This window comes from Corapipo altera, unplaced genomic scaffold (genome assembly GCF_003945725.1).
Source record: "Corapipo altera isolate COAL_440 unplaced genomic scaffold, ASM394572v1 55, whole genome shotgun sequence".
In the NCBI taxonomy this organism is placed as follows: domain Eukaryota; kingdom Metazoa; phylum Chordata; class Aves; order Passeriformes; family Pipridae; genus Corapipo; species Corapipo altera.
The window spans coordinates 15992180-16015694 of NW_020884882.1; the positions used below are offsets into that span (position 1 = coordinate 15992180).

Consider the following 23515-nt stretch of genomic DNA (forward strand, 5'->3'; position numbering starts at 1 on the left):
GTTGCCCAGAGAAGCTGTGGCTGCCCCATCCCTGGAAGTGTCCAAGGCCAGGTTGGACGAGGCTTGGAGCAACCAGGGCTAGTGGAAGGTGTCCCTGCCCATGGCAGGGAGTGGGATGGATGAGCTTTGAGACCCTCCCAACTCAAGCCATTCCATAATTCCATGCAATATGGGCAGTCCCAAGTGCCACCCACGCTCAGTGACGTGCTCTGTCATGACCTGTGTCCCAAAGATCACAGTCTGGCTCTAAGAGCACCTCAAACCCAGTTATCAGCCTCTTTGCATTGTATAAAACAAGAAAAATAGAAGAAAAAGTAATTCAGATTTACATGCTCACTGTAGATAACTCAGCACTGTCAGCTCTTCCCATGTTCCTGGAAGTTGTCAGGGAAGGTTGACTTTTGCTGTATTTCATTCTTGTATCAATGTTTATTTTCTCCTCTGGCAGCATATCAGTGACACTGAAGTTGTTTGACATCCTTGTTGCAGCAGAAAAGGCTAATTAAACATGTGAGATCTGTTCTTCCTCCATTTTCTGTGCTTTGGGCCCCTGCAACAGGCTGTGTTTTATTGCTCTCCAGGAGCATTTGTTCCAAGTGCTGCATGTCCCACTTGATGGATAGACCTTCACAATGGCAACATGTTCCTGTTAATGCAATTACAGTCACTTATCCCTCTTTCCTTGACTGATGTGGCTCTGAACAACACATCACTTGTTTCCTAGCTGTGCCTCTTGTTCTCTCTCCTATTCCTAACCAGATACCACGTGCCTCAAGTTAATTCCTGAGCAAAGCACGTGGTGTAAATCTTGGGGTGTCCTGTGCGAGGCCAGGAGTTGGACTTGACGATCCTCGTGGGTCCTTCCCAACTCAGAATACTCTGTGATTCTGAATTAACAAATCAAACTGCAAAATCTCCTCTCTTCCATCCTTTAGCAGCCAGAAAGGCACATCCTGCTGCCTTCCTGACTTTGCTTGTTCCATGCAGACCCTGTGCCAGGTAAATCCCTGTGGCTGAGGCAGGTGAGGTGCCCGGTGTGACCCGGTGTCACCACAGCCACGGCACGGGCTGAACCACTACCTGTGCTCCCAGGGCCTGTTTTCCCACTGAACTCTCCGCTCTCTCCGTGTGTTTTGATCCACAGCATTTGGGAAGCACTCCCATTGACCTGATTCTATTTTTAATCTGGCTGCTCATAAATTTTAAATTTGATAACCCTCCACGAGGCTCTGATTTATCCCCCGAGCAGAAAGCAGTGCCAACAGTTGTTTGGTTCTTGGCAGAAGTGCAGTAAACAGATTACCTTAACCAGCTAATTTAAAAAGAAATTGCCTTCTCGTTCATAAAAATGGCAGCAAGGAGATGCTTATTTATTATTGACCTTGTTTCATTCATGGGAAATTTAGATGCTGTTTCAGTCTGATCTTCCAACAGTTGCATCCTAGAGATTGTCCTAAGTGCAGGATAAAGAGGCAATTGGCAGTCTGAGCTCATAAGATGTTGGTTTGGCTGCTCATCCCTGTGCTCAAAGCCTTTCCTACAATTGATGAGAGCCTCACTGCTCCTCTGCCCCTTCTGGGGATCCACCTTTTCTCCCAGGTAACAAGTGATAGGATGAGAGCAAACAGCTTCAGCGGATGTTTAGGTTGGATATTAGGAAAAACTTCTTCACTGAAGAAGTGGTTAAGCATTGGAACAGGGTGCCCAGGGCCGTGGGGGAGTCCCCATCCCTGGAGGGATTTAAAAGCTGTGTAGGTGTGGCACTTGGGGACATGGGTTAGTGGTGGCCTGGCAGAGCTGAGTTCGTGGCTGGACTCAATGATATCAGAGGGCTTTTCCAACCTTTATGATTCTCTAGATTTGCTGATGTGCTTTGGCCAGGTTCTCCCTGCTGACCAGCACTCAAAAGTCTCTGTGCTACCACGAGGACACTGCTCTCCTGGACTCTTTTAAAATATGAGCGTATTTTTTTATCAAAGTATGAAACAAGATGGTTGTGCTGGTGTTTAAACCCCTGGGCTCTGCTTCCCTGGATTGACTCTGACAAGTCAGTGCAACATCTTGATGTCCCCCTTCCCAACAAAATGCACAGGCTGAATAATGGGAAGAAAAGGAAAAACGGCTGCTGGTCGAGGTGATCCAAATATAAACAGTGGGACTGGGAGTGACAGCACTGGGAGGGGTGGGGACAGGCACTCCAGGACAGGCTGAGGAGCTGCACCACCACCAGGAATGTTTGTCTGCCAGAATTTTGGCCATAACCATGCAATTTGTCACTGGCTTTCCAGTCAGATCAGCAGTGGAAAATATCCAAGTGGTACTTGGCTCAGATTCAACCAGCACAGGTGTGGGTGCTGACTCAGCATTATCTGTGTAGCTCCAGGGTGCTCCAGCATCTCTCTCCTGAGCTCATCCGCTCCTCGTTGGAGAGCCAAGGCAAGGAGGGAAAAAAATGCAGTCAGAATGGTTTCCAAAAGTGCCAGTGCAGCAGCATCTGCATTAGGACAGACAGACTTATTTGTCACTAATTACAGTTCTTTGCAGCATTTTGTAAGATATTCAGCACAAGCCATTTAATTGACTGGACCGCTTTTCACATTAAATACTTCTCAAATCAAAGTCCCACCAGGAATTTATGCAGCTCCTTAATTTTGCAGTGAAAAAAGTCCCCTTTTCATCAGCAAGCCCGTTTTATTTGTGTGAGAGCTACTTTATGCCACTCTATAAAACAACCTCCAATGTAAATCATATTATGCTCTTCATTATGGTTAGAGGTCTAAAAAGGAAATTTGCATAAGTGAAAATCAGGCAGTTTTATGTCTCAGCTCAGTTTAGGTCCCAAATCACAAATAATTTACTGAAAATTCAAAGCCACTTTAAATAAAACGAGTTTCTGGACTGATAAAAATACAAGAAATTTCACGTAAATAGGGCAAGTGTATATTATGATTAATTATCATTTACATCACTCCCTAGCAAACCCTGTTGCTGCCTGTTACAGAGGTTCCTGTTAGTGCAGGAGGGAATAACTCTTCAGTTTTGAATTATTTGCTGCCCGTGGGAAGTCTTGCATCCAGAAAAAGTCTTTGCACAGAGAACAGGTGTGTTTCTCCTCCATTTTCCCTTTTCCAAGGGATTGATGGAAACCTGCTTACAGAGAAATCCAATTTTGAGGAGATTTAGAAAAAGTGCTCAAATTATTATCATTGTGGCTTGGAAAAATAGCTCTGGAGCAGGAGAAGCAAAAATACAAATAGATATGAGAAATGAAGTGTGAAGGCTCATGGAGCACCCTACACCTTCCTTACACCCCTGAGTAGCTGCAGTGTGGAGTATCAGGGATGAAAAATAACTAAATCCCCGAGAACTGGTCTTAATGAACTGTCCACAGTCATTTGGTGCCTGGGATAACTTGGGAGAAAGTCATGTAATGGTGCAGAACAGCTCATGGAACAAGAAGTAAATGAGAGATAAGGATAATTTAATTCTTTTTTATCAGCTAAGTTAACTCCTTCAGATTTCTTCTGGTATTTAATATTTTAGTCCCCAAGCAGAACTCCCAGGCTGCTTCCCTATGGCCAGAGGCAGAAAGGAGACATCCTGCCCAAGTGGCAGGATCTGGAGATCTTTCCAAAGACACAGACAACTGGACATCCTTTGGGTGCAACGTTCAAGCAGGTTGGTTTGGTGGAGGATTAGCACAGCTGGAAGTTGTACAGGTTTCAAATAATCCTTAATTAGCAGTAGAAGTCAGGATGAGGGGAAGAGAGAGGAAGAGTGATAATTGGAGGTCTGGTTTCACATTGCTGTGATTGTTGGGAAGGATAACAAATCAGAGACCTGAGGGGTTTGTGTCCAGGAGCTGCATCCCCCTTTGGAGCAGTGCATGGTCTGCACAAACCTCACACCCTGGCTGCACTCTTCATTTCCTCTGTTTTTCCCATCTGCTTTTCTCACTTCTCATGCTTGGCTCTCTGGTCTTTAGACTTTTCTGATCCTGGGCTCAGCCTCAGTCTCCTTAGAATAGATCTAGTAATGGACAAGTTGTTCAGCCTTTCATGTGCCATTAATGATGAATTACACAGCCTGCACCAGGTCATCAGCTGCTAGAAATTGGCTTAGGAACACCGAGATCAATATACGCCGACCGAGAATTGGATTCTGTGTATGTATTAGCACCTCATTTGCTTGAGTCTTTTTTTGGTTGTTTTGAACTCAGAGATGATTGCAAAGTCCTGCAGGTTTATTTCTGGGTTTTTTTTCTCCTGTTGCTCCCATAGTTCTGTGGGTTTGTTACTCATTTCTGATGTGATGTATCATCAGTGGCCACCTTGCTTCATTTTTAAAATGTCTTTTAGGACATGATTTCTGGTCCAGGTTTCCGGTGCCTACTTCTGCTTTTCAGTTTATTACAATGAAGGACAGAGTCCTTGTGGATTTTTTTGTCTTAGAGAAGTAAGATTATATTTGGGTATTTTTTAATAATCACCTGGTTTGAAATGCCCCCCTTGGCGCTGGTGAAGACTGGAAGGTGATCAAAGGTAAATGTTTTTTTTTTTTCTAACTACTGCCATCATTTTTCTTCTGTCCCCCTGAGTACTAATTCCAGACAGCTCTCATCTCCTAGGAGGGGGACATTTTCCTTCAAAGCTGTCCTTATGTAAGAGTCGTGCTTCTCTCTAAACTTTTTCTTCCACTTTGTAGATTTAGCATATGAATTTTTCTTGCAACTCAGATGAATTCTTAATCAGCTTCCAGATTTTTCCTCCAGGATGTTTCCAAGGCCAGTAATACCTTAAATACTCCAAATAGGACCAAAATATTTCCAGACCCAAAAGAATTCATCTTTGGTCGATGCCACTGAAATGATCCCAAGGGTTTTTTTTCTTGACCGCTTCTACCAGTCACAAATTAAACCTTGTCATTACTTCAAATAATGTTACTATATCAGAAGATGTTGTAGTAGTGTGGAGCTGCTTTCCTCCCCTTATTTGAATTATTTTAATTATCATGCTTGAAATCTTGTGTTGCATTTCCGTGTCTTGGTACGGTCCCCAATGGGCAGCTGTCAAATTCCATTATATTGTGGTGACTCTCATTTGGTGGCTCAAACATATTTGCTGCTTGAACCAACCCTTGAGTATTCCCCAAGATTAAGTCAGGAGCGTGGCTGCTCCTCTCTGCAAGGAACTCTTGAAAGGAGAGGTTGACCTAATTAGAAAAGTCTCCCAAAGAGCAGCAACAACGAGGCTCCCGCGAAACAAAGGACTCCGACGCTTTTCGCTGAGTTAATTTGTGACCTGTTCTGCTCCTTCTTTAGTTGTCTGCATCAAAAATGGCTTTGGAATTGAAAATCTATTCCATTAAAATAACTGGAGGGGGTGGAGGGTGGCGTGGGATGTTAGGTTGTGGCTCGTGGGTGCCGCACCAAGGGGTGATGGGAATTTTTGGGGTGGCAGCTTCCAGCACTGCACATTTCAATCTCAGCACTGCCAGGGCAGGAGTTCGGGTCAGAAACCTGCAAAGTGCCCCCAGAAGTGCCTTTTGCTGCCTTGGGTGACAATTTCACTTATTTGGGGAGTCTGCCTGAAATGAGGGTAAATCCTGAATTTTCTTTCCTCCTCACACAGGACTTACCTTTCTTTTTACACTTATGTTATAGAACACACCTTACTTTCCATGAGTTTTCCTGATTTACAGGTGAATTCCAGCTGTTTTGTCTTGACTTTTTGTGTTTTCATGTGGGTAATCCATAAAACAGCATTGAAAAGAAAAAAGAAAAAAAGAAGCAAATGGATCTGTGTAGGTTTTATAAAACTCCTCTTACAGTATCATAAGATTTTCTTCAAAATTATGAGTTAGATGCTGTTAGAATAGTAAATATGTAAATTCAGGAGTAATTTGCAAATGTCCTTGAGCCACTGAACCCGTTGCAGTCGCTCAGCGTGTCTCGGCTCGATGGAATTGTTCAAGTTCTTTATCCACATGCCAGAATTGCCTTTCATCTTCCTACATTTAAAGGCTTCCCCTTTCATGTCTCTTTAGATACAGACAATAAACAAGCTTAAAATATTACAGGGGCAGGAGGGGCAGTCAGAGAAATAAACAGTGCTCGCCTCTCCTTTTAAGTACCTCTTTTGCTTGTGTCTTGCCTGTCCCTTGGAGCTCAGATGCTTTGCAAAACCCTCCAGCTTTTTCTGGGCACCGTAAGAAGGTGAAAGGTGTGGGATTAAACAAGTCTGTCCCAGCCTCAGCACAGTTCTCAAAGACACTCAGCTCTCTGAATGTGAATTTCCATCATTACATCATCGCAGACAAACCAGTATTTTGGGTATAATCACACCAACTTACCACTTGGATATGATATTTTTTCATTTATCTTTGCAGACACATCTCTGGCCCCAGCCTCTGTCCAAAGTTGTTACCTTTCTTTGAGTAATCTTAATTTTTTCTTTTATCTGATTACATGGGGAAAAGTATTAATCAGGTTCTTGGGGACCTCTACTGGTAATACCTTCCTGCTAAGTCAGGTTTTCTGGTGTCAGAACAGGACAAGTGGCCATTAAAGAAATCTGAACTCACTCTTTTAATGGGACTTTGTGAAAACTGTTGTAGGTCTGTCTAGACAAATGGGGCTTATGAAGGTAACATGAGAAACTCTGAGGGTTTTTTTATGGTCTCCAAAAACGTGGCAATTTTAGTGGCAATTTGATTTACATGTGCAGCCTGGCTAAATTTAGACTCTATTAAAAAAAAAAAGCCAACAATAACAGTGATAAAAATATGTAAAACTCGATTAAAAATATAATCTCACGAGTGTCTGAAAACTGCAAGTGGCAGCTTTCACCACATTTTACCAAAATGTGCCTCCAATACCTGTTTTTGGACTTTGTAGGTTTGTTCCATGTCATTAATTTAGCTGTTGGGTCCAAAGATTTCTCATACACGTGGAAGATGTTCCATGTGGATATGGCCCTAATCTAAGACAAGACTCAGAGCTTGGACCTGACGTAGTGCTTGTAACCACATAGGCCTGGGTTACTGGAATAACCTTAATTTCAGTTAAGAGATAGTTCTAAATTACAAGTTTTGAAGCTGGATGCTAAATTTTAGAGCTTTGAAGCCTAATTCATACAGGTACTGAAGAGGAAAATGTCTTTATTTGAAGGACCAGGGGTGTAAAAGTGTCATTTATTCCACTGGGGCAGCAGATGAGCTGTTGCTTTGGTTTTGTATGATGATCAGGATTTCTGAAGTTTCTTTTTTTTAATTAAGAGTTTTTACTAAAAATAAAAGTGGGTTCTGATCTTGCCACCTTCAGAAAGCAGAATTGGACTCAGGGAAGAAAAACACTCTGTAGCAATTATTAATCATGTTATTAAATCCAACATTTAAACTTGCAGGTGAAGAAAGAAATGACCACTTGCACCCACAGGGCACAGTGTTGGTTCCAAACACAAGGTTTTATGCTTCTGCTTTGCAGCTCAGCCCAGCTGGATCCAGGAGATCAGTGATGTCCACGCAGCCATAGAGGAACGTGTGTCCTGGGAATGCCGGGCCGGCGGGAGACCCAAGCCCTCGTACCACTGGCTGAAGGATGGGGAGCCTCTGCTGGCCCAGGTGGGCACCACCAGAGCCCTTCCCTGGGCTGACAGAGTCACAGCTTGGCAGGTTCTTCGATGCTCTGCCAGCTCTCTGATCTCTGGGTGTTTATTCATTTTGGGATGAATTGATCTCTGGGTGTTGATTCATTTTGGGGGTGCTCTACAATCACAGAGTGGGTTTGGTTGGAAGGGACCCTCAAGATCATCCAGTGCCACCCCCCTGCCATGGGCAGGGACACCTTCCACTAGCCCAGGTGCTCCAGGCCCCGTCCAGCCTGGCCTTGGACACTTCCAGGGATGGGGCAGCCACAGCTTCTCTGGGCAGCCTGTGCCAGGGCCTCCCCACCCTCCCAGTAAATCCCCACCCTGGTGAGCAGCTCCAGGAGAGCTGCTGTCAGTGCTGAGTGAGACACACAGCAGCAGAGCTGCTCCCCAAAATGAAGGGTCCAAGGTACAAACCTAAGGGTGGAGAGACCCCTGTGAAACAGAAGGAATGGCTGAATGAGGCTGAAAATGGTCACCCTAGTGTTTTTAATTTGTGATGTTCAAGTGAACTTCAAGTGATGGTGAAACCTTGGTGTTGCTGCTGGTTTCCAGTGGTGTTCCCACTCCTGCTGAGTTGTGTCCCTGGGCAGGAGCTGTGGAGATGCACCCCTTGCCCAGCCTCAGTCCATGATCCCCCACTATAACCACAAACTAAACCAAGTCACCACAACTTTGGTTTCACAGCAGTTCACACTTTTTCCCCTTCACTTACCATGAAAGAACCATGGCAGCCAAGATTTGATCAAACCCCAACACAGATTGCACAAACATTAAATTTCTACCCTGCAGCCACGCAGAAAACCAATAACTCTTTATTTTAATTTTTTTTTTTTTTTTTAAATGTCAGAACTCCCAGGGAGGGAGGGAGCACTTTGCTGTACTTATCAGAATTGATAACATGAGCTCCATATCCTTAGGCTGACAAATGGTAGCCTGGTCTTTTTTGCCACACACTAATTTTACTTGCTTCATGCTGGTCACTGGCAGATGCTCTTGTACTTTAATCATGTTAGAGGCTGATATGAACTAAAAGATCATCACATTATTAACATCTCCATTGTTTTCAGTAAATTTCAGAGGATTTTAAGTATTTCTCTCTGTGCTGGCTAAGATGACAACCAGTCTTACCAGCCTTCATTGCTATATATGCTCAAAATGGCTTCAGGCTGTGCCAGGGGAGGATCAGATTGGACATCAGGAGGAATTTCTCCCTGGAAAGGGTGGTCAGGCACTGGAAGAGGCTGCCCAGGGAGGTGTCCAAGGAATGGCTGGACATGGCACTGAGTACTCTGGGCTGGGGGACAGGGTGGTGTTAGGTCAAAGGTTGGGCTTAGTGATCTTGGAGGTCTTTTCCAACTTCAGTGATACTGTGCTTCTACAAAAATACCATTGTTTCAAATGTTTTTGAGCACTGGGTCTGGCTCTGATGTGCCACTGTGGAACGAAATGCATTTTTTGCTTCAAGCTTATCTACTTGAAAGGGATATTAATCTAAATGGTTTGGGTATTAAATCAATGAGAGGTCAAGGGAAAGTCCTCCAATTTAAATTGCATTTACCAACTACTGTATTGGTTTTACCATTTAGTCTCTAACCTGACATAAATTTGGCTGGCAGACAAATAGATTGGAACATGCAAATTCTTCCTGCTACGTATTTTTGCCCACCTTGGTATAAAAGATAGCACAGCAACCTCTGGCTTTATGTTCCAAGTAAGGATCTCCTTGTTTACTCTTCAGTTTGCTGTCCTGTTCCCCACAGGGCAGAGTTCAGCTGGAGCAGGGCTCCCTCACCATCACCAACGTCAGCCTGTCGGATGCTGGGATGTATCAGTGTGTGGCAGAGAACAGACATGGTACCATTTTCACCAGTGCAGAGCTCAGTGTCATAGGTAAGTCTGCTTTCCTGAGCCCTGCAAACCTCCCAAAACCAGAAAGATCTTCACCCAAGCAGGTTTTGCCAAGTTTCAGCATCTGAAGCAGAAGTGCTGCTGGGGATCTTTGGCAAGTTGTTGTGTTTGAGGAAGGCATGAAGTGAAAACTTGAGACAGTGGGTAGATAGACAACAGATTTTTTTACATCATCCCATACTCTCATATTCCTCCAGGTGACAGAGCATGGAGAGCTGGCAAGTGCATTCAGTCTCTTGCTGGTTAGAAATGTTTATGGAGAAACCAAAGTGTTCAGAGTGGGCTGCAGAGGTGACTCTGCTGAGTAGAAGCTGACAAACCTCCTGTCTGAATAGACCTTTCACCATTCCAATGGCAACCAAAATGCTCTCCTCCCAAACCTTCTCCAAGAAAAGAGCTTCTGCCCCACCTGTTTTGTGCACACCTGCCCTGCTCCTCCCAGTTAACATCAGGAGAAGCTCATGTGAATCCAAGTAGTGAAATTCCTGATGGGAAGGAGTAGAGATTCCAGAGCCAGGATCTTCTCAGGGGTGCCCAGTGCCAAGAGAGGACCCAATGGCACCATCTGAAACACAGGAAATGCCACTTAAACATGGGAAAAGCTTTGCTATGAGGTTGGTTAAACACTAGAACAGGTTGTCCAGAGATATTGTGGCCTCTCTGTCCTTGGACATACTCAACATCCAACTGGCCATGGCCCTGGGCAACCTGCTGTAGCTGCTCCTGGTGGAGCTGGGGTGGGATGGGACCATCCCAGAGCTCCCTGCCAGCCCTGGATGTCCTGCCAGCCTGCAACTCCTTCACAAATGTTGTTCATGTATGGGTGGCAGGCCTGGAAAATGCTGTGTCAGCACAGAGATGTAGTTCTAAAGGGTTAAAGAGAATTCCTGATGACAAAACAGTGTTGTTTTCAAACCACATGTTCGATAGCAGCAGTCCCTGTTTTATCCTGAAGAACAAAGCACGGGGTTTTTTTTCCCAGCGTGGCATTTTCAATTATTGGTCATTTTTTATCATCAGTGATAGATGCCTGAGTAGAAAAAAATTCATTTGAAGGATTGGCTGTGTTGCTGTTTGAGAAAAGGACGATAATGCTCAATAAATTAGACATCACAATGCTGAGATTTATTGGACGTGTTAGTGCATGAAAGAAATCGAAATAAACCCACTGATGCTTTTCCTGTCTATTTAAAAGCTGGTAAAAAGGAGGTTTGGGGGGGAGGGAGATGTTCTCAGGAGAGATTTAGCCCTTGTTGTACCTCGTGTCCATATGAAAAGCAAAGATCCTGAAGACCTTGAGCTTAGAAACCCATCAGAGAACTTTTACTTGGCCAACTTCTCACTGGGGTTATGCACTCTTGCTTCTGTATGTCACACAAAAAGTTGTGCTGCAGATAAATTTCTGTGGATGTGTGGTTTAACTTGGCATGTTTTGAAAGGTAAGCAACATGTTTGCCTTTTCTCTAGAGCTTTCAAAGGAGGGCAACATTCTGAGCCCTCCTTGATAAATTTTAGCTTTCAGACAGATCTGAGTGTTCAAATGGTTATTTTAAAAGGTCCTAAAGCTAAGCACTTGAGATGATGAAAGATCACTAATAGCAAGTGAGAATTACAGCAAAATTAAGTGTAAAAAGAGAAATGGAAAATTACAGAGCTTTTCTCAGAGTGATTCTTCTCATTTATTGTTGCCAATTATATTGCCTGCAGTCCTTAAATAAAAGCAGAACCTTGTTGTGCTGGGCAGTGTGAAATACATATAGCAAGGTGCAGTCAGTATCTTTCAGAATTTTCAGGCTAAATGTTTAAAAATAATAAATCAACGGAGTGGGCCTGCAGTCGAAAAAAGAAATCATTAAAATCCTCAATTTCAAAACAAAGTGTGAAGAAATTAAATGCATTTTAAGTGGCAGAGGGAAGCTGTGGTAGTGTTGAGAAGTGAGTCCAGAGTTTCTAAATGTCAAATGACAACGTTTTGAACGTCACAAAATAAACCCCATATTGAGCAACTCCTCTGTCTCACACAGGACCGAGAAAAAAATAGCAAATGACTCACAAAGAAACCCAGACTAAACTGTTCATCACAGAGATGGAAACAACAGGATTATTCAAAAATCTGTTTTGCTCATAAATTTGGAAGAATCATCTGAGAAATTAGTTCCAGAAGTGATAATGTATTAATAATGACACATGATGTAAATAATAATCTGTCTGGTTCTGAGTGCATCCGTGGGACGCTGCCCTCAGGATACCTCCTTTAATTCTGAAGTGTTTTGCAAACCCACTGCTGTTTTCAGGTGGCTCTTTTATAGTCTTTAATACCACACCTGTCTTCCTCTGTGCCAAAGTGAAGTCAACAGTCTGTGATTTGACGTGAAAGACAAGGCAGCTCAGAGATGAGTGAACTCGGATTCATAAAAGCGGGTGATGAGCACTATTGGATCATAAAGCCTGTCCCATTATCAGTGTAGGATTGGGCTTCATTCAACTCCTTTGCAGCAGGAACGATATCCAAAAGGATTGAGGCAGATGAGATGCCCTGAGAACAGTGAATTTGCTGGGTTTTGTCTCCCAGCTGCTGCAGGTGAACTTTAGATCTTGTGTTGGAGCATCGAGAAGGTGCAAAGCACAGTGATCTAAACTCTCATCTCACAGGGTGCAGCAAAAGAGCAAGTCAAGGAGAACGTTGGGAGGGATCCAGGGATGGATGGAGCAGGAGGTGCAGGCTGCAGGCATGGAGCTGTCAGAGAGGATGGAGAGAGCTAGAGGGGACTGGGCAGGGATTGCTGCCACTGATCCGTCACAAAGCTGAGCTCCTGACAGCAAAACACAGCGAGCAGGGCAAGAGTTGTTCATAAAACCCCTTAAGCCACCTCACCTGTTTGCTTTGAGTTTTCTGTATTGAAAAAATTAATTGTCCTCCTTGATATAAATAAAACCTTCTGGTCATCTTTGGGGATTTCACTGCCTGAGTCAGTCTGGAGGCAGCTGCCTCAGAGCTCTGCCTGTCATCGGGTCCCATCAAATGTATCATTAAAAAGCCTTTGAGGCAGGATCAGAAGCCAAGGCACCTCCTTGCTCCCTGTCCTGCCTCCAAGCCAGACTGCAGATTGTCTGCAGGGCTTTGGGGGTTGGTTCAATGGGTATCTGACTGTTTTTCACCAAACAAGAGTATGCTCTGCAGGGACTAAAAGAGGTGATTTGAGAATGCCTTGTGCCCTGGCGCCAACAAGTCTTCATTGTTTTGCTTGGTTCAGGACCTGGCCATGCCACGGTCTCCCACCTTTACAAAATTAAAATAAATAACCCAGTTTATGCAACAATTATGAATAGAAAGCATAAAAATGTCAACTTTTCTGGAAATGTTAACATGTCTGATTATTTGTGTGGGTTCTGTGTTTGTGCCAATTTTCCTGCGTACTGTTGTTTGACAAAAGGATGATCAGGACACAAAAAAGGAAATTCTCCATGCACCCCATGCAAGTGTGGTTCTTAGGGGTGCTCCCCTCAGTAAAATGTGCATGGGGGGGTTACTGCTTTCTAAGCTTTTTGGCTAAACATACATTTTTAACCAAGACTTGAAGCTCTCAGGTTTGGCCCTGTTGCACGTGGTTCACAAAGTCCCATCATTTAGGAATTTTAAGTGAGAAACAGCCCTGGAATATTGTAATGTTCCAAAGAGTATGAATTTGGTTTTTCCAGAGGGAATTCTGATATGGTTTGTGTTGTTTTTTTTCTTTCAGCCATTGGTCCAGATTTCTCCAAAACAGTCCTGAAAAAGTTAACTCTCGTGAAAGTGGGTGGTGAAGTCATCATTGAGTGTAAGCCCAAAGCTTCCCCCAGACCTACTTATTCTTGGAAGAAAGGAAAAGACATCCTGAGAGAAAATGAGAGGTAATGTCTTAAAGTAACCATTTCTTTCATTAACTTGCTCCAACCCAGGGACTTTCAGCAGTGAAAGCTGAATTTGTCATTAATAGCTTCACAAAATTGACTTGCAAATGCGTGTGGTAACTGTTCAATCACAAGGAGCTGTGAGATTCCTATTCCCATTGTGCCCACCCCATCTCTGTGTGCTACTAAAGCATCCCTACCAAGAAGCTGATAAAGATGCACTCCAAAAAAACAAATATTTTGCCTCTGCATCACTCTAAATAGCCATTGTTTAAAAAAAAATACCCAGGAAATAAAAGTCTCCACTACACATTACACAACTCTGGTCCATGAGTCACTGCCCTGCAAATAGAAATTATTTGGGGTCAGCAATTAATTTGGCAGTCCTGAAACCTGACTTGGAGATGGCTTTTGCAGACTGGTCAAGTAATTTTTTTTCTTTCTTTCTTTAAAATTCAAAAGGAGAGCGTTGGTAGGAAGTTGGAGCCGACCTTTCAAATCTTCACGTGGTGTCACAGTGATGTGTTGTTGGTGTAGAGGTGAGGTTGTGTTACCTGTCCCATTTGTCCTGCCTGAGAGCAGGACACAGAGAGCTGTCCTTGACACTCCTCCAAAATATGATGTGCCACTAGGATTGCTGGGGAAAATCCTGGCCTAAAGGTCAAAAAGCCAGAAATTACAGGAAATTGATATATTGAAAAGCTTAAATCTGTTAGGGCTCCTCTTTTATCTTGGAAAGTCTAATCTTGCTCCACTCAACCACTCTGTACATTGAAATATATACTGTGGTGATGTGTATGAATGTGCAAAAAGCCACAGTTCATTTTAAGCCAGATTATTGAAATATCGAACACCCTATTTCTGACTTATTTAGTTTCTTCCCCTGCTCTCTGCAAAGCTGTTGTGTGTGGATTGTTCAGCTTCACCCCTGGGGATGAAAAGCGTTGGGTGATGGATGACACAAAGCTTCCTCAGGCAGGGCACAAAGCTGTGTGAGGTCAAAGCTATCACAGAGCAAGGCATATTGATTTTTAAAACTGAAATGACCTGCTTTTCTGGTGAAGATGGTGCAAAGAATGGGAGGTGTTCAGTGCTGAAGTGTTGGATCAGCCCCACGAGGTCCTATCTGTCCCCCCGTCCTCACTGGCGTGCTCTGGAGCAGAAGGAACTGTGTTCTCTGAGGCTGTTCTCCTCAGCATGGCACAGGTCTTGCTCCTCACGTGAACTTAGGAGCGGGACTGCCCAGGCAGGGCTGGGAGGTGGGTTGTGGGTCCCCACCTCCTCTGAGCAGTGCAGTGTTCAGCTGGGATGCAAACACGGCCAGGCTGAGGGGCAGGCACTCGGTGCCCACTCCTCCTGCTCCTGCTGTGCCAGAACCAGGAGCCTCCCACCTGGGCACCCAGCCCTGGATGGGAAACCAGACGTGAAACGTGCCCAAGCAGGTGTGAAATCTTCAGCTCCTTCAGCCCAGGGGTTTTTGTGCCAGCCAGATCATCCAGTGGGGACTCTCTGGCAAAGTGCCTCGGTGAGCAGCGCTCCGTTGCCTTGGCAGCTGGACCTGCGTGGCTCTCACGCCGTTAGTTGTGTCTCCCGTGGGCACCAGGGCCTTGAATCCTTGCCACCACCTTTATCAACCACACCATCCCTGCAGGCTGTACCTGGGGACTGTGTGAAGTGCACAATTAGGAGATTAGGTTGTCTGATGTGACTGTGGCGTTGATCCTCAGCACCATCTGCTTGCACGGGCACAAGGGGCCAAGGGCCTGTGCTCTGCTTCCTGCTGCTGTATTCCTGGTTTCTTTATTTTCTGAAATGTTATCTCCTTCCTGCTGTCCCTCGACTGGAGTCCTGCCCTAGTATCTCCTTATACCCATGCTGTGCGTGGACTTTGAACAAGAACTTTCTTGGCTGTGGAAAAACTCCATTGAAATCTAGGAAGAAAGACGCCAGGAAAAGCTGTTGCTGACATCTCTGCATCTAGGACAGGGAACAGAACTTTCAGACAGGTGTGGGAGAAGAAACTTAAATGAAATCTCTGCTTAAACTGACATTAAAGAATCCTTCGAGTTCCAGAGAGGCACCTGAACACCTGGATACTTCTCCAGGCTGAAGGTTGACCACGTGAAGGTTAATCAATATAGATGATCCTTCCAATTCCAGGGGGAGTTAAAAGCAATGTTACTGTGTCAGTCCTTGCTCTGAATTCTGATGTTCAGCCTCCCGGCTGCCATGGCAATCGCTCCACAGTTTCTCCTGGGGCTTTTTGTGACTTTTCAGCTGTTGTGTAACATTAAACTCCTTGCTGGAGACGCTGTGCATGGTTTTTGCTGCTGGGACTCTTGCTCTGGAGGCCACTGCTGCCCAGGAGGCAAAATGAAGTGTGGTGTTCAATGTTTGCTTGGAGAGCGGAGACTACGATGGTTAAAAAAAAAGAGCTTTATTGGTTTAGGTTTCGTATTCTTCTCTGGAGGCTGAGGTGGTGTGTTCTGCACCTCTAATGAATAACATGGCCTGAAGGCATCTCTTGCTGGTGGTTGAGAACTGTGCAATTGTGTTATTAGAAATTCTGCCCTGGGGTACAATTATATTATTGCAGTCATTAAAGGCAGTTCATCTCCATAATAATGGAAATCCTGCCTTGGAGGCCTGGCTGAACCAAAATGATATTAGTAGCCTGAGTCCAGAAGGTAAATTTTATATAGGAACAGCTATAGCACAGATATAGATCTATTTATTGCAAATGCTGGTTGGAAACAAAAGACTATTTGTATATGGGGAAGGGTACAGAGATCACTTTGTATCCTTGATCTTCCCTTCACATTTCAGCACCAAACAGCTGCTACACTCTGGGAAAGTCAGCAGTGCCACTGTTAGTGCCACTTTTACAGATCAGCCTGGTAGGGCCACGGGGAGATCAGAAGCAGGTGGAGCATGACAGAAACACACCCACCCCCGGGAAAGCCTCACTCAGGAACAGGGGATGCCTTTTTGGGAGGAATGGTCACCTTAAAGCCGCTCAGGCTGCAGCATCAGAGAGACAGTAGGATACAAGCAGTGTTTAGGACCTCCTTGCCCCAACACACTCCTCAGCAGAAGTTGCTTTCCCCTTTCGTTAATCACTACACACATAACCTGGGAGTCTGAGCCAGTTGCAGCTCATAGGGAGTCATTCCAGGAGCCAGCAAGCACCGAGAGCTCACAGTGGATGTGGTGTCTTCTGGTCCTTGCAAAACTGTGGTGTGTCTTTAGGTCACGTCAGGTCGTTCATCAGAAAGATCTGGGCCGAGTTCAGAATGTTTTTTATTCTCAGTTGTTTCTCCTGTATTCATATTTATTTCCACATATATTTAACCTCCAATCTCTTTATCCTGACTCACAATAGAAGAAAGTCGATTTTGAAGGGCTGGGATCTCACGGCCCAGGTTCTCTTTTCTCGTGTCACAGCTGCATCAGTGGGACTCAGAAGTGATGCTGGACTTAAGCCCGTGAGATCAAGATGAAAGTGTTACTGCCCCACTGCCCAAGGAGGGCTGGCATTCCAAACCAGGCCAGAAAAACTAGGATTTTCCTTTAAACCCCTGAACTCCTAATTCCAAGCCCCCTCCTAATCCACAGTATTTCCCGTTTGTGATGTATTATTCAGTGGCAGGAGTAGGAGGGGAAGTCATGGCAGTCAGATTGTTCTTGCAGGATTTTGTTAATCCTCTCATAATAATTCAATTACATCCAGTGCCACAACATTAGGTACATTTGTTACAACCTTTCTTTTCAGGTGATCTTATCACAGAAACCTTTCCATTTCTTTATCATTTTGGTGTGGCTCCCACAGAGAGCAGCACTTACAAGTGTGAGTGGTTCATCCTCATGATGGTGGAAATCAGGAGTCACTGGCTTGTTTCTTCCCATTTCCTGGGGGCAGGAGGGAGAATCAGGCAGTTTGTGATTACAAAATCCTGGAGCACAGTCCTGCCAGCTGAAGTTAAAATAAACCTCTGTCACAGCTGCTCCCATGCTCCAAACTGCTGCGGGAATGTCCTGCAATGGAGCTGGAATTCCTTTTGAACTATAGATCAGGCAGGATTTCTAAAGTAATTTAACACAGTTAATTTAAAACAATTCACTTAAAAATAATTAATCTCCCTTAATTTTCATACAATCTTCTGTAGCCCACAAAAATCCAAGGTTGGAGCACAATGAATCCACAGGTCGGAGTGCAGCATCCGAGGGCCTGGCTCTGGGAATGGTGGGATTTAACAGCAGGACTGAGACTGCTCCTGTGATCTGCACTGACAAACTGGGTCATTTTGTCACTCCACTGCACAGACTGAACTGGCTTTTGATAACTTACCACCAGAGGCTGTTTGGTCAAAGCATCTTAAGAAAATTTCTCATGGAATTGGTCACGGGTTGTATTTTCCTGTTGGTGTGGAATGATTTTGCTGGAGCTGTCCAGACAAAATCCTGAATAATGTTCTATAGGGGACCCTGCCTGAGCAGGGAGGTTGGACTAGATGACCTCCTGTGGTTCCTTGCAGCCTGAACCTTTCTGTGAGCAGCACTGGGAGGGGTTGTTGGGCCCTGCTTTGTCAGGCAAGGTCTGCATCGCTTCCCCTGCAAGTCTTTCCTTCTTTCTCAGGTGCTCATTTTGGATTTGGGCAAATGACTTTTAATTTTTATGCCTTAATGGTAGTAATTGCATTTATTTGTTTCTCACACTGTCATTTCCCAGAGGTGAAGCTCTAGGGTTGTGTGGTTCAAGAGCAGCTGAGGAGACATCATGTTTCACCCTCCTGGTCTGCCTTGGCTTCCTGCTGTGCCTGTTCTCCTTTGCTCCCCAACAGCAGACTGAGTGCAGGAAAACCAAGAGAACTTTTATTTAAAATATGCCCACAACAGTCTTAATTCCTAATGTTCTCCCAGAGCTACTGGAAGTCACATTTACCTTGCCACCAGAAACGTACTCGGGCCAGGACAGAAAAATTATTGTACTTTTAAGGCCCAGAACAAATTGCTTTTCTCCTGTTCTTCTTCATGTAAAGCCCCTACATCATTAGAGCTGTTTCTTTCTCTGAATATACAGTGCCTGCATTGTTTATCCAGTTTAATTGTAAGGAAAGAAAATCATAAAAAACAAATTATGTTCTGTGCTGGTAGCAAAGAATATGAAAGTGTCCAATTAAACAGCCTTTCACTACAACTTGTGTAATAGCAACATCTGTTATCTTAATTAAACAAGTTTCTGTATGAAAAGACCCTGGTAGTGCACTTTGTTAGAGCAGGATCTGACCTACATACTCCAGGCACGCTCAATATCTTCATGGAAATTTTCCCAGTTGGTCCCATTATCTTGCAACCCTGACAAGCCCTGTGATGTGTGAGCACAGTTGCACACACACACTCTGCTTACAGCACCGAGACTGGGATTTTTTTTGTAGCTGAAAACCAATAACAGCTCAGAAAAGCAGCATATAGTGGCATTTACCCACTGAGTTCAGCCAGGAAGTGTTTGGAAGTGTAAAGAGTGCCCAGATAACTCAGACCTTGTCAAATAATGTTGAGGAGACAGAGCTGCACTTCCAGAAAGTGCTCAGTTATCAAAACTGCCTTATGTGCTTCAAGGTGTCAGTAATTTAGGTGCAGATTTTCCCAGGTATCCGCTGTCTCTCTCCACCACAGCCTGGAGCCAGAGACAGTCTGGGAGGGGAAGTTTGGGCTTGAAAGTCGAATCCTAGAAAGGCTTGGGTTGGAAGGGACCTTAAAGACCATCTTCTTCTAAGCCTTGCCATGGGCAGGGACACCTTCCACTAGCCCAGGTTGCCCCAAGCCCTGTCTGACCTGGCCTTGGACACTCCCAGGGATGGGGCAGCCACAACTGGTGCCTTGGTAACTTCTGGAAGGAAGATAAGGACTTGAGAGTGGGAAGGAGTAATGGAAGTCCAGTGGGGTTTGGGGCTGTTTGCCCACCCACCAACAAACACCCAAACAGAGCACCCTGAAGTGCCAGGCCCCTCAGAAGGAGCTGGTCTGACACTGGGGGGACACCAGCAGGATGGGGAGCCCCGTGCCTGGGGCAGCAGGACACGAAGCAGCTGGAGCTGAGAAGCCTCTTGGATGTGTTAATCCACAGCTGTGCCTCCAGGCTCATTAATTTGGAAGGGAATGTTAATTAGTTTGTGAAGAAGGACATCACCCAAGGAAGGCCTTGCAGCTGCTCCAGGGAGGAGGCTGAAGGTCCTGTCCTGGGGGATGCTGAGCTGCTCTGCCCTGTCCCCAGTGTCCTGGCTGGGATGAAACCATGGGAGTCACCAGGTAAAGCCCAAGGCAGCAATCCCTCCTCCCAGGAACTGGAGTGATTGTGGCCAAGGAAATCACTGAATTTTTTGTTGTCTTCTGCACTTCAGAACTGTTCAGTAAGCCTTTTCCCCCTGGAAGACTTTAACCATGGTTTTCTCAAGAGTTCACATCCTAAGAACCTCCTCACAAGGGTTGTTGATTTACAGACACCCTCATTGAGGTATTATTTTTGTAACAGGAATTTTAACATGGCTATGTCAATATGTCATTTTGAGAAGGAAATGTTGTAAAATTGAACAAGAAAGGGGTTTTTTTCCTGTTCTTTCAGCATGCCTTGAGTTTAAAAAGTTGTATAAATTCCAGGTTTTATTTGTTGCCTCAAACTTCCTAATTAGTGGTTAATTACTTTAAACAGCCAGAAAGAAAATGGCAAGAGGAGAGACAGCACATCTTTCCCAGGCTGGTGCCAGGGTACAAAACATGGTGATATTTTTATAGTGATTACTTAAGAGATGAATTGCCAGCAGTGGCTTTTGGACACACAGTCTCGTGACACTTCAGCAGAAACAAAGGATGGTTTCACATCATTGTTTCACATTAATTGTGTTGACTCTCTTTTTTTTTTTTTTTTTTTTAAATAAAGCACCTGTGCAATTTCTTGAAGGCAGACAGGTAACCAAAGCATCAATAACTTGTCGGGTTTTCATTACATCCTGCCTAGGCAAAATGAAAAATGACACCCTGCAAATAGCTTTTTGAAGTTTGACTCGACAGTGCAACATTCATCTTACTTTTCAGAGACAATGGCAGGAGATGGCTCTACTTCATTGGAACATCTGAAATAACTGACGTGTCAACCTACTTTAGGTAATTTTCTGCAGAAAGAGAACTAAAATGAATCAGGAAACCACTTGATTTGGTGGTCAGAGGTCTTGGAAAACCATTGTCTTGGGCTCGGGGGCCCCCTGTTTGTGGAGTGTTTGTTTCCCAGAAGAAGCTGGGTTTAGCTCTGTGTTGCTCTGGAAGATCAAGGCCAGGCTTGGAGCAGCTTGGTCTAGTGGAAAGTGTCCCTGCTCATGGTGGGGGGGTGGAGCTGGATGGTCTTTGTGGTCCCTCCCAGCCCAAGCCATTCTGTGATTTTAAAATCACAGTATGTTTTAGAATCAGCTTGTCACAGTTGTGGTTCTGTCAGCTTAAGGATGGTTCATGGACCTGTTTTCTTTCCTTTGTGTGTCTCTGGCAAAGAGAAGTCCTGTTGCTTTTGTAGTTTGAGATATCAATCATATGCTTGTATGCATAGCCACGTGAATGGTCCCTCCACAAATTTGAGGTGTCCATCTGTTTGATTCCAGCAGCTTGATGGTGATTGAACTTTTCTTCAGTATCAACAGCAAGTTGGTGAGTCCAGTTGATTCTTGAATTGTCTTTTCCTTCTCTTCTTGAACCAGGAGAGGTTTAGATTGGATATTAGAAAAAATGTCCTCACTGAAAGGGTTACCAAGCATTGGAACAGGGTGCCCAGGGTTGTGGTGGAGTCCCCATCCCTGGAGGGATTTAAAAGCTGTGTAGACGTGGCACTTGGGGACATGGGTTAGTGGTGGCCTGGCAGTGCTGGGTTAATGGCTGGACTCCATGATCTTAGAGGGGTTTTCCAACCTAAACAATTTATGATTCTATAAATGTTTCTAGAAAAAGTTCCCTGAGAAGGGTTAGAGATTTATGTAGGATCTAGATTCGGTGCTAGTTTGTAAGCCTCAAGTAATTAGGCTGATCCCTAAAATGTCCATTTCATTCATCTGCTCCTGTAGAACTGGGAAATTTTTCCCTATAACCAGCCACAAATTGTTGTGGAGTGGAATCCCAACCTGTGCCAAGTTTCCGCTGGCGTCCTTGGAACGAGCCTCTCTCTCACACTTTACCACAGTCTCCTGTAACATCAGCAATCTGTTCCTATTTTCCCAGCAGATTATTTTCAGCGTGGTGTTGTTGTAGTGCTCAGTGAGACACGTGTAGGACATCACTCCTGTCTGTGCTGCTGCTGGAACCAGCTCCCCATGGCAGCCCAGCCGTGGTTTGGCCAAAGCCACGGCGCTGCCGTGACCCGAGGGGTCGAGACAAGGCAGCAGGGTTTCACATTGTGCTCGGGTATTTAATTGTAAAAGTAGAGCCCTGCTTGCAGAGGTGGGAAAAAGGAGAGGGTGAAGCATCAAGTGAAATACCTGTCTCAGAGTCATCTGACCTCTGGAGAGCAGTAAAACATGTCCCATGTTTGCACATCCTGAAGAGAAAGTGTTAATCGCTGCTTTTCCTGCTTGAGGTCCCTCATCTTTATAATTATTAAATTCATCTCTAGGTACAAATATGAAGGTTCAAATTGTTTCTCCCTCCCTGTAAAGATGGTGCAGGAAGGAGTAAGCTGGCAGGACCTGGCTCCCAGCAGCAGGACAGGGTCCTGCACACACAGTGCTTTCAAAGTAAATGCCTGTATTTAGTCTCCTAAATGCAGTTTGGAATTGATGTGTGCTCCGTGCTTGTCCTCCAGATGAAGAAAACGCTAATAATGATTTTAGTAAGTCTGTAGTGTTTTGGAGGAAATAATTATTATCAAATATTTCTTCTCTGGGATATTTTTATGACCAAGGTAATGATTTTACAGTTAGGGCCATGCTTTGAGATGCACTTTTAAAATCCAAGGAAATAATTGCATGTCTAAAGGAGAAAAAGGCTTCCTAATGAACTTTTTAGACGTGCTGAAAATTTTAATGGCTATTTAAACATCATTTTTACGTGATGTAAATGTGGCTTTGGATCTCACAAATCTGTTAATGTCCATAACAAGTGCACTGGGTAATTTCTCTTTGTACTGTGGGCATTTTTTGTTGAAACTGGAGGGGAAGATGTGTTATCTGTGAAAGACTACGCCTTTGGGCTTCCATTCTGGTGGTATCAGCTGGAACAAATAAGCTGAGAATGCATTTACTGCTTCTGCTCTGATCTCACGAACGCTCCCAGAAACAGTTTGTGTCAGCAGCTGATGCACAGAAAACCTTGCATGGATACTTTTTTCTCCTAAGAGAATAATTTTTATGAGCTTCAGTGGGGTTCCCTTTCAATCCTTACATTCCACAAACCTCCAAAGCATTTGCTGTAGGTAGAGGGTGGTGGCTTGTCCTTGTCGGGAAGTTGTGGAGGCGGCGCTTCCAAACTTGATTCCTCGGATTTCCGCTGTCCCTCTTCATAGACTGGGAGAAGTTATTTAATTTCCATGCCTTGGGCTATAGCCACTGCCCTGGAAGAGTGAGCACAGCAGATATTTCACTGAACATTAGACAGAGTGAAAGCAGTAGTGGCTTTGCGGCACCTGCTGCTTTCGACCCGAGCCTGGCCTCGCGTCCGAGCACGAGGGGCTGCGTGTGGAGAGCTGTGTGTCTCTGCTGGGTAATTGGGCAGAAAGGGATGGCTTAGCCTTTCGTGAGGTAGTTTGCAAACGTGCTTTGCCCCTTCACTGCCACCAGCAAAAGCTGCTCCAGGTCCCAAGTCTTCTGTTTGAAGTGCAGAGCATCCCTGTCCTTCACGGTGCCATCACGGCCTTCACGGTTTATAGCCAACGACCAACTTAGTCTGTAAAATAATCTGCCAAGTTGTGTCAAAAGGGCTGTTTCCTGTGGGGGATGGTCTTCATTTCCCACCAAAATCAATGGAAAATTGGCTCTTTGCACCATTGGACCCTTCTAGACTTGCAGAGTCTTCCCACATCGCTCAGATTGTTGTTG

General features: G+C 44.7%; 1 protein-coding gene across 5 annotated transcripts in view; it reads left to right on the forward strand.

The window, feature by feature from the left end:
- The window catches only part of CNTN4 (contactin 4), a 286304-nt gene that overhangs the window by 220222 nt on the left and 42567 nt on the right, over positions 1-23515 (forward strand). For all 5 annotated transcript variants that reach the window (XM_027640398.1, XM_027640402.1, XM_027640397.1 and 2 more), the window contains 3 exons: positions 7484-7620; positions 9410-9539; positions 13298-13448. In XM_027640398.1, the coding sequence (XP_027496199.1) occupies positions 7484-7620; positions 9410-9539; positions 13298-13448 (418 nt within the window). The remainder of the gene's footprint in view (positions 1-7483; positions 7621-9409; positions 9540-13297; positions 13449-23515) is intronic.